The sequence below is a fragment of the Lethenteron reissneri genome, unplaced genomic scaffold, assembly GCF_015708825.2.
Source record: "Lethenteron reissneri isolate LAM-NWPU_2019-01 unplaced genomic scaffold, ASM1570882v1 scaffold_1470, whole genome shotgun sequence".
NCBI lineage: Eukaryota > Metazoa > Chordata > Hyperoartia > Petromyzontiformes > Petromyzontidae > Lethenteron > Lethenteron reissneri.
Genome location: NW_026891191.1, coordinates 78458 through 92228, shown reverse-complemented (window position 1 = coordinate 92228; position 13771 = coordinate 78458). Strand labels below are relative to the sequence as shown.

Genomic DNA, 13771 nt, shown 5'->3' with positions numbered 1-13771 from the left:
CAAATCTAGAATGTTTAAAGCTCTCTTGATTAGAAGCTTTCGTGACTTCAGGAATCCATACACTTTGGTTCTTTCGGTAAATTCACGTAGGTGTAAAATAAAATAAATCACGACGTTTCGGGCTCAACACAAGCGTCTATCATCAACACAAGCGTCTATCATCATCACCTGATGATGGACACTATACCGACGTAACTTTACCGAAAGAACCAAAGAGTATAACTGAACACTGTTTTAAAACTCTCTTCTATAGGCACAGCGCCATTTTGGCTTTTCATTATCAGATTCGTTAACTGGACTTTTTGATTTTACAAAATGAACAGCTTTTTCTCAGCAACCCCAGGTGGGACTCGAACCCACAATCCCTGGCTTAGGAGGCCAGTGCCTTATCCATTAGGCCACTGGGGCTACATGTAGCATGATGAAAACCCGGCTTATGTACAGACTTCTTAAATAAACTCACAATAAAAAAATTGATGTTTTTCCCCTTTCGTCCCCTCTGTTTTATTCATGTTGATAATTGTTTTTTTCCTAAAAAGTGGAAAATTTTGGAATTTTTTTTCACGAAAATAAATTATCACGCACAACGAGTCTGTGTGCAAAATGTCAGCTCGATTTGATCACGGGAAGTGGGTTAAAAAACGACCGAAAGATTTGCACGGTCATAAGCGCGCAAGCAAGTGAACTTAATATAAAGGATTTTAAAATACGTAAATTTTTTTTGAGATTTGAAGCTTTCGTAACTGCAAGGATTCATACTCTTAGGTTTTTTCGGTAAAGTCACGTAGGAAAAAAATAAGAAAAATATTATAATAAATGAAAAATAACTAAATTACATCACAATTGAGTTATTTTTCGTTTATTATAATTTTATAACTTTTCTTACCTACGTATTTTTACCGAAAAAAACCTAAGAGTATATCAATTATCTGTATACCGATTAAATCTAGTTTAGTTTTATCTGTATATGGATAACACGTAGTTTAGCTGTATCTGTATATCGATAAACAATATCGTGTTTTCATGTTATCTGTATATAGATAACGAATTAGTTAAGTTGAATATGTATTTATAAAAACATGTCAATGATGGTTTTACCTTTCCTCTACTTTGCGTGGCGGTGACGCTGGTTCTGCCGAGTTGTTGAACTCAGCAGCAGCAGAAGGAGCAGTGCAGATGGAGGGTGGCATGTGATGTCGATCTGAATGTCACTTCTATTTACGATGGAGATGTGTTACAACGACCCTATCATCGTAAGTCGAAAATATCGTAAGTCGAAGATGGCCTCTAGCCTAGCCAGGAGTCTTACAGGGTGGTGGTAATCTAGCAAAACAGAGCAAGTTACAGTAGCGTACTGTATAGACTATATCCTGTGTGTGTTTATTAATTACAAGACTGTATTGCACAGTAACATTTAAAGTAAAAAAAAACCAAGGTAAATTCTTAACCTACCTATATGAACTGCAAATTAATATGAAGTTTGTTCAGGAAACAATCCTATCTGCTAGAAAAATAAACTTTTAGCATGCATTGAACGTATCGTATCGTGGTAACATTGAAATTAAATCGCTAAAGCTACGTATCATAATTCAACCCACGGCACCTGCTGGGTCTGTCTCTGTGACCTCCTCATGCACCTAGCCTGGCACAGCAGTCAACCCACTGCACCTGCTGGGTCTGTCTCTGTGACCTCATGCACCTAGCCTGGCACAGCAGTCAACCCACGACACCTGCTGGGTCTGTCCCGTGACCTCCTCATGCACCTAGCCTGGCACAGCAGTCAACCCACGGCACCTGCTGGGTCTGTCCAGTGACCTCATGCACCTAGCCTGGCACAGCAGTCAACCCACGGCACCTGCTGGGTCTGTCCCGTGACCTCATGCACCTAGCCTGGCACAGCAGTCAACCCACGGCACCTGCTGGGTCTGTCCCGTGACCTCATGCACCTAGCCTGGCACAGCAGTCAACCCACGGCACCTGCTGGGTCTGTCTCTTTGACCTCATGCACCTAGCCTGGCACAGCAGTCAACCCATGGCACCTGCTGGGTCTGTCCCGTGACCACCTCCTCATGCACCTAGCCTGGCACAGCAGTCAACCCATGGCACCTGCTGGGTCTGTCTCTGTGACCTCATGCACCTAGCCTGGCACAGCAGTACAACCCACTGCACCTGCTGGGTCTGTCCCGTGACCTCCTCATTTACCTAGCCTGGCACAGCAGCCAACTCACCTGCAGGGTCTGTCACGTGACCTGCTGCACCTAGCCTGGCACAGCAGCCAACTCACCTGCTGGGTCTGTCCCGTGACCTCCTCATGCACCTAGCCTGGCACAGCAGCCAACTCACCTGCTGGGTCTGTCCCGTGACCTGCTGCACCTAGCCTGGCACAGCAGCCAACTCACCTGCAGGGTCTGTCACGTGACCTGCTGCACCTAGCCTGGCACAGCAGCCAACTCACCTGCTGGGTCTGTCCCGTGACCTCCTCATGCACCTAGCCTGGCACAGCAGCCAACTCATAGCACCTGCTGGGTCTGTCCCGTGACCTGCTGCACCTAGCCTGACACAGCAGTCAACTCATAGCACGTTTTTTGTTCATGTTTTTTGTTTGTTGCGGTTGCACCCGATTCAAGAGCCGAATGGCTCACAGAGCTACACCTAGTACTTGAACTTGAATGCGTCATTCATTCTGTCGCGGATTAATTCCATCCTGCTACAGCCCAACCCAAACCGCGGCACCGGTGCAGTTGACCGCCGTCGTTACCCGAGTGACGTCAACTTTGAATCCATCACGATATCAAAACGATGAGATAGAAACCTGAGGATTTTGTTTGACAGAACATGCAAAACACTTTTAATTCACAGCTACGAAAACTCTTGGCCGATACACGTCACATCAAGATGTCATGTATATCAACATGTAACATATAGAGAGCAGTGTAGTGTATATAGTGTATAGTAGTGTAGTGTATAGTAGTGTAGTGTATAGTAGTGTAGTGTAGAGTAGTGTATAGTGTAGTGTATAGTAGTGTAGTGTATAGTAGTGTAGTGTAGTAGTGTAGTGTATAGTGTAGTGTAGTGTATAGTAGTGTAGTGTATAGTGTAGTGTATAGTGTAGTGTATAGTGTAGTGTATAGTGTAGTGTATAGTGTAGTGTATAGTAGTGTAGTGTATAGTAGTGTATAGTAGTGTAGTGTATAGTGTAGTGTATAGTAGTGTAGTTAGTAGTGTATAGTGTAGTGTATAGTGTAGTGTATAGTGTAGTGTATAGTGTAGTGTGTAGTGTAGTGTATAGTGTAGTGTATAGTGTAGTGTATAGTGTAGTGTATAGTAGTGTGTAGTGTAGTGTATAGTGTAGTGTATAGTGTAGTGTATAGTAGTGTGTAGTGTAGTGTATAGTGTAGTGTATAGTGTAGTGTATAGTAGTGTAGTGTATAGTAGTGTAGTGTATAGTGTAGTGTATAGTGTAGTGTATAGTGTAGTGTATAGTAGTGTAGTGTATAGTAGTGTAGTGTATAGTAGTGTAGTGTATAGTAGTGTAGTGTATAGTGTAGTGTATAGTGTAGTGTATAGTAGTGTATAGTATAGTGTATAGTGTAGTGTATAGTGCAGTGTATAGTGTAGTGTATAGTGTAGTGTATAGTAGTGTAGTGTATAGTGTAGTGTATAGTGTAGTGCTGGATGCCGTGGTGCTGGCACCCTCAACAACTTTGAACGGATCACCGAACCCGGCAGGACTCGGCTGAACCCCGACTGGAGTCGATCTCCAGCCGAGGCCACCCGGCAGCTTGCGGCTGCAGTCTACTTGTCTACTTGCAAGAGAGTTGGTCAACGGTCTGCGGGCACCGCTCGCACTTGACGGAGCAGCACCACCGGAACTTGCATCTGCACCGCTTCTCCACCGTCACTGGGAGGTGAACACAGCAGAGGCGAGAGTGCAAAACGTCGGACATCGTCGTTTTGCCCACGAGGTTTTTATCGCGATTCTGCAATCGCCGTCGCGAGGTAACAAAAGTCTCCGTGCACTTCTCTCCGTAGACGTTGGCAACTCCCGTAGATATCCCTTCGAGCGGCCTAAGATTCACAGAAAGCAGTTCTAAAGAAATGCATTTTTTATTTCATTGCGTGGTGTACTGTATAGTGTAGTGTATAGTATAGTGTATAGTGTAGTGTATAGTGTAGTGTAGTGTATAGTGTAGTGTATAGTGTAGTGTATAGTGTAGTGTATAGTGTACTGTATAGCGTAGTAGTGTATCGGAGCAAAGAATAGTATCCTTGGGGTCTTTCGCTAAAGCCACGTAGATGGCCTAAAAAAATAATAAAAGTAACAAAAAACTACGACGTTTCGATCGCAAAACAAGCGACCGTTTGGTTTATTTTAGTGATTTTTTTTCACCTATCTACGTGACTTTACCGAAAGACCCAAAGAATATTAATTCCTGCTGTCACGAAAGCTTTAAGTCAAGAGTGATAGTGTATAGTAGTACAGGGACAGTGTGGAAAGAGAGAGTGTTCGTCGTTATCCGAGCACAAGTACTGCACGCTTGTCCTAGCGAAGTACTGTAGGATATGAGAGACATTGCACTGACCCTGACGATGCCTGCTGCTGTATATTTGGAGTCTGCGTCTCTCTCTCTCTCATCATTATCACGGTGGCTAGGAGATGTTAACTCCCTCGCTTGTTGTGCAGGAGGTCATGGGTTCGATCCCAACTCTGACAATGCCCGCTGATGCTGCATATTTGGAGTTTGCGTGTCTCTCTCTGCCCGTAGGTCACGTGGATTTGTCTCCGGGTCCTCCGCTTCTCCCTCCACATTGAAAATCAGGCGATTTAAGAGTATTTGGACGCTGTGCATTTCTACGCGACGAGCCACTTGGTCGACCTATCGTCTGTGGCTGGATCTACGCAGCTCGGCTGGTCAAATATAAAATAGTTTCGTAGCTTCTTAATGAATAAATTTCGTTTTAAAGCTTTCGTGACTGCAGGGATTAATCTTCTTGGTTCTTTCGGTAAAGTCACGTAGAAGGGAAGTAATAATTATGTTATATTTTTATTATTTTATTACTTCCCTTCTACGTGACTTTACCGAAAGAACCAAGAAGCTTCTTAACGAATAGTTTGAGTTTATTTTCGGGTCGCGGCGACGGTGGGGGGGGGGGAGGTCACACCTCGGACGGTGTTGTACCCTCTGCCGCAACACATGATCGAGCAATCCCCGGTGCCGTTGGAGCGCAAGTCGCACCGCCGCCCCACCGTGCCGGGAACGCCGCGAGCATCGTCGCGCTCGCAGTAGTCGGGGCTGCCGTGCACGTGCACCAGCTCGCTCGCAGTGGGCGCCACGAACCCCTCGTCCACCGGCTCCAGGTGCAGGCGCGGCCAGCGGGCCGCTTTGCCGCTTTTGCGGCCGCCGGTAACGGCACCGGCACCGCCGCCACCGCCGCCACCGGAACGAGCAATCCAGTTGTGGGTCACCAGCCGCACGGCGGAACTTGCGTCGTACTTTTCCTGCAGCCGCCATCGTCACCGTCGTCGTCAGGGGGTGAGGAGGAGGAAGAGGATCCGCCGTGTTTTAATTAGCTGTGGTGGTGGTGGTGATGGTGGTGATGGTGGTGGTGATGGTGGTGGTGGTGGTGATGGTGGTGGTGATGGTGGTGATGTTGGTGGTGATGGTGGTGGTGGTGGTGGTGGTGATGGTGGTGGTGGTGGTGGTGATGGTGGTGGTGATGATGGTGATGGTGGTGGTGATGGTGGTGATGGTGGTGGTGATGGTGGTGGTGATGGTGGTGATGGTGGTGGTGATGGTGGTGGTGGTGATGGTGGTGGTGGTGGAGGTGGTGGTGGTGGTGGTGATGGTGGTGGTGATGGTGATGGTGGTGGTGATGGTGGTGGTGATGGTGGTGGTGGTGATGGTGGTGGTGATGGTGATGGTGGTGATGGTGGTGGTGATGGTGGTGGTGGTGATGGTGATGGTGATGGTGGTGGAGGTGGTGGTGGTGGTGGTGATGGTGGTGGTGATGGTGATGGTGGTGGTGGTGATGGTAGTGGTGATGGTGGTGGTGGTGATGGTGGTGGTGATGGTGGTGGTGGTGATGGTGATGGTGGTGGAGGTGGTGGTGGTGGTGATGGTGGTGGTGATGGTGATGGTGGTGGTGGTGGTGATGGTGGTGGTGATGGTGGTGGTGATGGTGGTGGAGGTGGTGGTGGTGGTGATGGTGGTGGTGATGGTGGTGGTAGTGGTGGTGATAGTGATGGTGGTGGTGATGGTGGTGGTGGTGGTGATGGTGGTGGTGATGGTGGTGGTGGTGATGGTGGTGGTGATGGTGGTGATGGAGGTGGTGGTGGAGGTGGTGGTGGTGGTGGTGGTGATGGTGGTGGTGGTGATGGTGGTGGTGATGGTGGTGGTGGAGGTGGTGGTGGTGGTGGTGATGGTGGTGGTGGTGGTGATGGTGATGGTGGTGATGGTGGTGGTGGTGATGGTGGTGGAGGTGGTGGTGGTGGTGATGGTGGTGGTGGTGGTGGTGATGGTGGTGGAGGTGGTGGTGGTGTTGGTGATGGTGGTGATGGTGGTGGTGATGGTGGTGGTGGAGGTGAGTGAATGCAGGCAGCACCCTGAGCTGTTAGGGACCTCCTCCCCCCCCCCCCCCCACGTCTGTAACCCTCCCATTGATTCAGCTTCATCACCCGCACCTCCACTCACCCCACCCACACTCAGCTCACCCACACTCAGCTCACACTCACCCCACACTCACCCCACCTCACCCCACACTCACCCCACCCACACTCACCCCACCTCCACTCACCCCACCTCCACTCACCCCACCCACCTCACCCCACACTCACCCCACACTCACCCCACACCCACCCCACACTCACCCCACCCACACTCACCCCACCCACACTCACTCCACACTCACCCCACCTCCACTCACCCTACCCACCTCACCCCACACTCACCCCACACCCACCCCACACCCACCCACCTCACCCCACCTCCACTCACCCCACCCACCTCACCTCCACTCACCCCACCCACCTCACCCCACACTCACTCACCCACCCACACTCACCCCAAACTCACCCACACTCACCCACCCACACTCACCCCACAATCACCCACCTCACCCCACCTCCACTCACCCCACACTTACCCCACACTCACCCCACACCCCCCACACTCACCCTACCCACCTCACCCCACTCACCCCACTCACCCACCCACACTCACCCCACACTCACCCACCTCACCCCACCTCCACTCACCCCACCTCCACTCACCCCACACTCACCCCACACTCACCCACCTCACCCCACCCACCTCACCCCACCCACCTCACCCCACCCACCTCACCCCACACTCACCCCACACTCACCCACACTCACCCACCCTCACCCCACCCTCACCCACCCTCACCCCACCCACACTCACCCCACACTCACCCCACACTCACCCCACACTCACCCACCTCACCCCACCCACCCTCACCCCTCGTCAGGGTGCAGTCCCATGCAGCCGTGAGCTCACCTTGAGAAAGTTTCCAACTTTGCGAAAGTCTGCGAGCTGTGGCCAGCAGATCTTGAGCGTGCAGGCGCCAGTCAACCCGTGGCACTTGCACTGCATGTACGCCAGATTGTACACAGCCTGTAGCACCACCACCACCATCATCATCGTCACCACCACAATCATCACTACTGTAATGCGGGCGTAAACGGCCCTCCGGAGGTGACGTCATGAGGGGAGGAGTTAGGTCACGTGGGGGGAGAGGGGTTAAGCTATAGAGGGAGGGGAACCGGAAGAGGATGAGGGGTGACGGGGGACCAGGAACGAGAGAGGCCACGAAGGGCGAAAGCGGAGGGTGGCGAGATCGCCACGGGCACGAGGGAGCGAGGATCGGCACCGTCGGCCAGCGGTGACCGACCTGAAGCAGCGAGGAGGCTGCAGTCAGCAGCGGGGCTGCATACAGAGTCAGCAGCGGGTCTGCACACGGAGTAGCAGCCAAGAGGGTCTGCATATAGAGTAAGCAGCGGGGATCTGCATAGGGAGTCAGCAGCGAGTCTGCAGGGAGAGGACAGAGGTTACAATAGAGAAAGGAGAGAGTCTGCGGGGAGAGGAAGGAGGCTACAATAGCGACAGCAGCCGGGGGCTACAAATACAGTGTCTATAAGAGAGTGCCGTGTGGGAGAAGACAAGAACCCAATAAAGGACACGAAGTCAGAGAGAAGCGTCTGAGTCCTTTTATTACACTGGAGTCAGAAGTGAAACGGCATGGCGAAACAATTGAGGAAAAAGAATATTCCATCTCCGGCGTCGGCTTCATCTTCCGACGACGACGATCTTCCTCCTGCAGTCGTCTTGACTTCGGCAGAGGAAGAGATCCGTGAGGGTCCGGGTGTCGAGGAGGTTGCCGCGTCTTCGGACCCATCTGCTCCAAAGGACGCTGATTTAAGATGGACCCAGATGGCGGAGCAACTGGTAACTCTCAAAAACGTCATCACACAGTTGTGTGACCTTGTCACGCCAAGGGCGGCCTTGGAAGGTGATGGTGGTGATCGACAGGAGCCCGGGTCGTCTTCGATGGCGCCGCCATCGGCCACGCGGCGCGAAGACGCCATCTTGGGCGTGGCGCACCACGGAAAGCGGGAAGCCGCCATTTTGGGACCGCCGCGACGGTCGCCCGCCATCTTGTCGACACCGCGTTGCGACGCATTGTTGAATTTACCACCGGAGGAGGCAGCGGCTGAAGGAAGCAAGCCAAGAAGTCGCAGTCGTCACCTAACAACTGTCAAGGAATTTTCCATCGGTGGCGATTGGAGTGCGTTCGCCTGTAGATTTTTGGCGGCGGTACGTACAGCGAGGTGGACGGACGCTGAGGCGCTGGAGGTGCTTCCGACTCTTCTTGACGATGAGTCCGTTCGTTTTTTTCGCTCCATAAAAGCTGCGAAGAAGAAGACTCTGCGAGGGGTGTTCGACGAAATGGCGGACGCGTACGAGCCACCGGATGACGCCCATCGCCGATTCGTGCAACGGCAATGCGCACCCGAGGAGTCGCCAGTGGCGTATAGGGGCGCCGTGTTGGAACTTGCTATGGCCGCTTACCCAGAGACGGAGCCTGACCTGCTGGAACCTCTCATCCTGGGGAAGATGTTGGAGTTGTCCCGAGATCTTGGCATTCCTATGCCGGCGTGCGGTCACGAAAAGCTCACGTCCCGGGCCGCGGCCAAGTGTCTGGACGCCCAGTTTAATCTCCGCCGCTGGAAACAGGTCACGGCGTGGACGGGCGGTCCTGTCGTCGATGGGGGGCCGTAGGGTGGGACCCTACAAAGGCCGTGTACGTGCCGGATGGGAGCGGCCAGAAGGAGTTGTCGGCTGCCTCTGCTCCGTGGCCGGCCCGGAGCGGGCCGGGGCCGCGGGCTGCGCCGCCGGTGCGGCCGCGTCGGGACGGGGTGCCCGCTGCGCGCCGCTCCGACGTCGAGTGCTTCCGCTGCGGCCGTCGGGGCCATTATGCCAGGGACTGCTGGGCCCGTGTTCCGGGTCCGCCCCAGCAGGAGGCCTCGACAGCGGACGCTCCAAAGAAAGATCCTCCAGCACAGGCAAGTCGGTGCGCACCAGACACCCGGCAAGGCCCGACACCTCACTCATCGCCGTTGTTGTGCGACGCGGATGTTGTTAAGTACGGGAGGCCAGTATCTGCGCCTTGTCGCTCGATAACGCAGTGGCGTAAGCTGGCTCGGCGGGTTGTCGCGGCCGCTACCGGTTCGTCCACTGTACCTGGGTCGATCCAAGGGGTGGACGTACGCATTTTGGTGGATTCCGGTGCGTCCGCGACCATTATTTCGGATGTGATATTCCATCTTTTGAACATCCCACCGGGGGCCGTGAGGCCGGCTTACGCTTCCTGCATCGCTGCAAACGGGGGTAGTATGGGCATCGTGGGCCAGGTGGACGCTAACATTTCTATCGGGGGAGTCTCGGCCTCGGGCGTGGTGTTAATTTCGAGGTCCCTGGCGGTTCCTTGCCTGTTGGGTACTGATTTTTTGGCTAAGATGCCCATTCTAATTCGAATCAATGAAAATTGCATTGAACTACCGGGGGGCCGGAAATTGGCATTTTTACAGTCCGCCTGGGGGCGACCGGTTCCTGTCGCCCAGGTGCAGGCGTTATCGGAAGTTTCGGTTGATATTCCACCTGGCTCGCAGATGCTCATTCCCTTACGATATCGGAAGCCGGTTCCGGGTCGGCAGGGTGCTTTTGGGATTTTGCTGTCGCCATCCGCCGCTGTTACGGGCGGATTGGCGCTAGTGGGGGCGCAAACTATTGTCCGTCCAGATCAGCGGCCGTTTTTGCAGGTGCTAAATGCGAGTACTGAAAGCGTGTGTGTGCCGGCTGGTACCGTTGTGGCACATGCCACTACGGCGTTTACGGCTCAGAGTGATCTGCCGGACGGAGGGCTGGTGGGTGGTGTTTCACACGATGGAGGGGTGGATGATCGTTGGATCGCTGAATTATGTGGGGAAAATTCGGCCCTTTCCGCCGAGCAGCGTTGTGCGATTCATAAATTATTATCGAGTTATTCGGATGTGTTTAGCTCCGACGATTTGGACTTGGGACGCACCTCGCTGCTTTATCATCATATCGACACAGGGGACGCTGCCCCTATCCGCTTGAACTCGCGTCGGATGAGTCCGGCTGAGCGTGAGCATGTTCAAGGGGCAGTGGATGACATGTTGAAAGCGGATATTATATCTCCGTCTAATAGCCCGTGGGGCGCGCCTGTTGTGTTGGTTAAAAAGAAGGAAGGAAATTGCGATTTTGTGTGGATTTTCGGAAGTTGAATAAAGTGTCGGTGGCAGATGCGTATCCCCTGCCGCGTATGGACAATTTTTCAACGCTAGATCTCTCTTCGGGCTTCTGGCAGCTCCCCCTTGACGAGCCCTCGCGAGAAAAGACTGCTTTCCGTACGCCGCAGGGGTTATTCCAATTTAACTGTCTTCCGATGGGGTTGAATGCGGCCCCTGCCACTTTTCAGAGGTTGATGGAGTTGGTATTAACGGGGTTGCAGTGGGAGACATGTCTGATTTATTTAGATGATATTATTGTCTTCAGCCGCACATTTGATGAGCATTTACTGCGGTTGGAGGCTGTATTCACCAGAATGCGTTCTGCTAAATTGAAATTCAAGCCAAAGAAATGTCACCTACTGCAACACTCCGTTCGATACTTGGGACATATTGTTAGTGCGGACGGGGTGGCCACGGATCCGGAGAAAACTGCGTGTGTCCGTGATTGGGCAACCCCGGCCACGGTGGGTGATGTGCGTCGGTTTTTGGGGTTCGCCTCGTATTATCGGAGGTTTGTTCCGAATTTTGCTACTATCGCGAGGCCTTTGCATCTCCTTACTGGGAAGGGACACAAATTTGCTTGGGGACCGCCGGAGGAGGCGGCGTTTCAGAGCCTGCGCGATTTACTGGCTACTGCACCGACGTTGGATTATCCGGATTTTGAACATCCTTTCATTCTGGATACTGATGCGAGTGACACTGGTATTGGGGCGGTGTTGTCCCAGTCGAAAGGTGGAGTTGAGCGCGTGGTGGCGTACTGGAGTCGGGTTTTGTCTCCCGCGGAAACCCGCTACTGCGTCACTCGCAGGGAACTTTTGGCCATTGTTTTTTTTCTCCGCCAATTTCGACCGTATCTGTACGGTCGGTCGTTTATTGTCCGCACGGACCATGCGGCCTTGCAGTATGCTCTTAAGATGGACCAGCCATCCGGACAATTGGCGAGGTGGCTGGACACGCTGCAAGAATTTTCCTTCCAAATTCACCATCGGAAGGGTGTGCGTCACGCTAATGCGGACGCACTTTCCAGGTTGCCGCAACAATCCCCTTGTGCGTGTGCGTCGGGGACGCATAGGTGTGGACCGATTCAGCTCCCCCCCCAGCCTGTCGCGCTGGCGGTGGATGTTCTTGAAACTCCGCTTACACCGGGACCGGTTGAAGGGGGACCGGCTGATGGGATTTTGCGTCTCCCGCGGTCTGTGTGGATTCGGGAGCAAATGTTGGACGATTCCTTGGTGACGTTACGAAAACAAACGGAGAAGGCAAGTAAGGGACACGGTGCGGGTGGTGTACCGGAAACTGCTCTCCGAGATGGGTTGCTGATGTGGAGGGAAGGGATACAGTGTTGTGTATGTACCCCCTTTTTATTTTTTTTTTTAATATTATTTTTTTTTAAGAATTATTCTGCCAACATAGATAATATCGTTTTTTAATAGACGCGGCCACGTGGGAAAGGACACGCCCCCACACTTCCACAGAGGCCCCCACACTACCACAGATGTGCGGACACCTCATTTCAAAGGAAAGAGGACATGAAAGGGGGGCAATAAGGTAATAAAAACTCCCCTAAATTCACACAAGAGGAACAAGGGAGGGGGGAATTGCAGGCGGGGGGGGGGGGGGGTCAGCAGGACATCCTTTTGTTAAAAAAAACCACAGAACCAGACACGGAGGAAGAGATAATTATATTCTTAACAAAGAAACAGCATTGACGACAAAAAGCACAGATGGGTCTTTGAACCAATGTTAAATACACAAGTTACCAACTTAACCATGAAGATTAAGCAAACAGTATCCATCCTCACTCCAATTGAAAACCAGACGACAGTCTGCACCAGAATCGCGACCCATCATTGTTAATTAAGTACTGACATTATTTACCTTTAAAGAATATCTACACGGCCGGGCCGAAGCATCAAAGAATAATTATGGCATCTATTTCGCTCCAAAACAAAATTCCTAGCCGGGATATCAGATCAAATAATCACAAGAAGTCAAATAATAAGTACGGAATTAAAGTAGAAGAGAAATCAAGGGCGGAGAAGGCTCTCAAAATTAACCAAACACAACACCCATGGGAAGCGAGCAACACGGCCGCCTTTGTCTTTCCGAGAAGATCTCCACACACAGGCACCAAGCCAGGAAATGACACCTTAAAGGTTGGGGCAAGGGCTCAAAGGAAATTAACACACGCCTTCGAATAAATAAGCGCATGCGCCGGGTGCTCCCACCGTGGAAACAACCGCCTTTGTCTCCCCACAACACGGACGGAAAAAATTGCACACGCGAGGAAATAACATTTCCATGAGAGATCGGGTCACGATGAAACATCGTGAACACGGTTTCGGCATAACCAAGCAGCAAATAAGTCGCATTTCAACTTCCAAACCAAACCAACTTAAGCTGTGTGAGACAAAGGATGTGATCCCAGAGCAAGGGAGGGAATAATTAAGCTCGCTTAACGCGTAGGTTTTCGCGACAAATATTATTCAGTAACAAAACATGGATTCGAATGTTTTTTTATATAACTCGACGCGAATCATCGGTCTGGCTAATGGATAACTTCGGTGGCGCCGTCACGAGGCCCCCACTCCCACCCCTTTTCTTCCAGAATGACACACATCTGTGTCTTCAAAGCTAATAAACACACGGACAAACACGCACGCGAAACACACGGACGGACACACACACAACGAACACAGATGGTTCAGCCCACAGGAGGGTTTTATGACAACCTTTGAACAACTCGGGAAACTGAGTGGAATTTCCAGATATAAACCGAAGGAAAATCCATACAAAGCAGATCGTCCGGGCCACGAGCTCCACCAGAGATCATCCGGGCCACGAGCCCATCTTCGGCTCCACCAACAGATCTTCACGAGCTCCGGCCTACATCTCAGATCGTCTCCGGGCTAAGGCCCCACCAGAGTTCTCCAGGGCGAC

General features: G+C 52.0%; 1 protein-coding gene and 1 non-coding gene across 2 annotated transcripts in view; both read right to left on the bottom strand.

The window, feature by feature from the left end:
• Nucleotides 1-335: 335 nt before the first annotated feature.
• Nucleotides 336-408, bottom strand: TRNAR-CCU (transfer RNA arginine (anticodon CCU)). Its single transcript has one exon. It is a non-coding gene; the product is annotated as a tRNA-Arg (tRNA).
• Nucleotides 409-3075: 2667 nt separating this feature from the next.
• Nucleotides 3076-13771, bottom strand: part of LOC133362428 (protein Wnt-5b-like) — a 32203-nt gene continuing 21507 nt past the window's right edge. The window contains exons 4-6 of the mRNA XM_061581373.1: nt 7518-7634; nt 5164-5500; nt 3076-3901 (exon numbers count right to left, since the gene is read on the bottom strand). Coding sequence (XP_061437357.1) covers nt 3804-3901; nt 5164-5500; nt 7518-7634 — 552 coding nt within the window. The 3' untranslated portion in view covers nt 3076-3803. The remainder of the gene's footprint in view (nt 3902-5163; nt 5501-7517; nt 7635-13771) is intronic.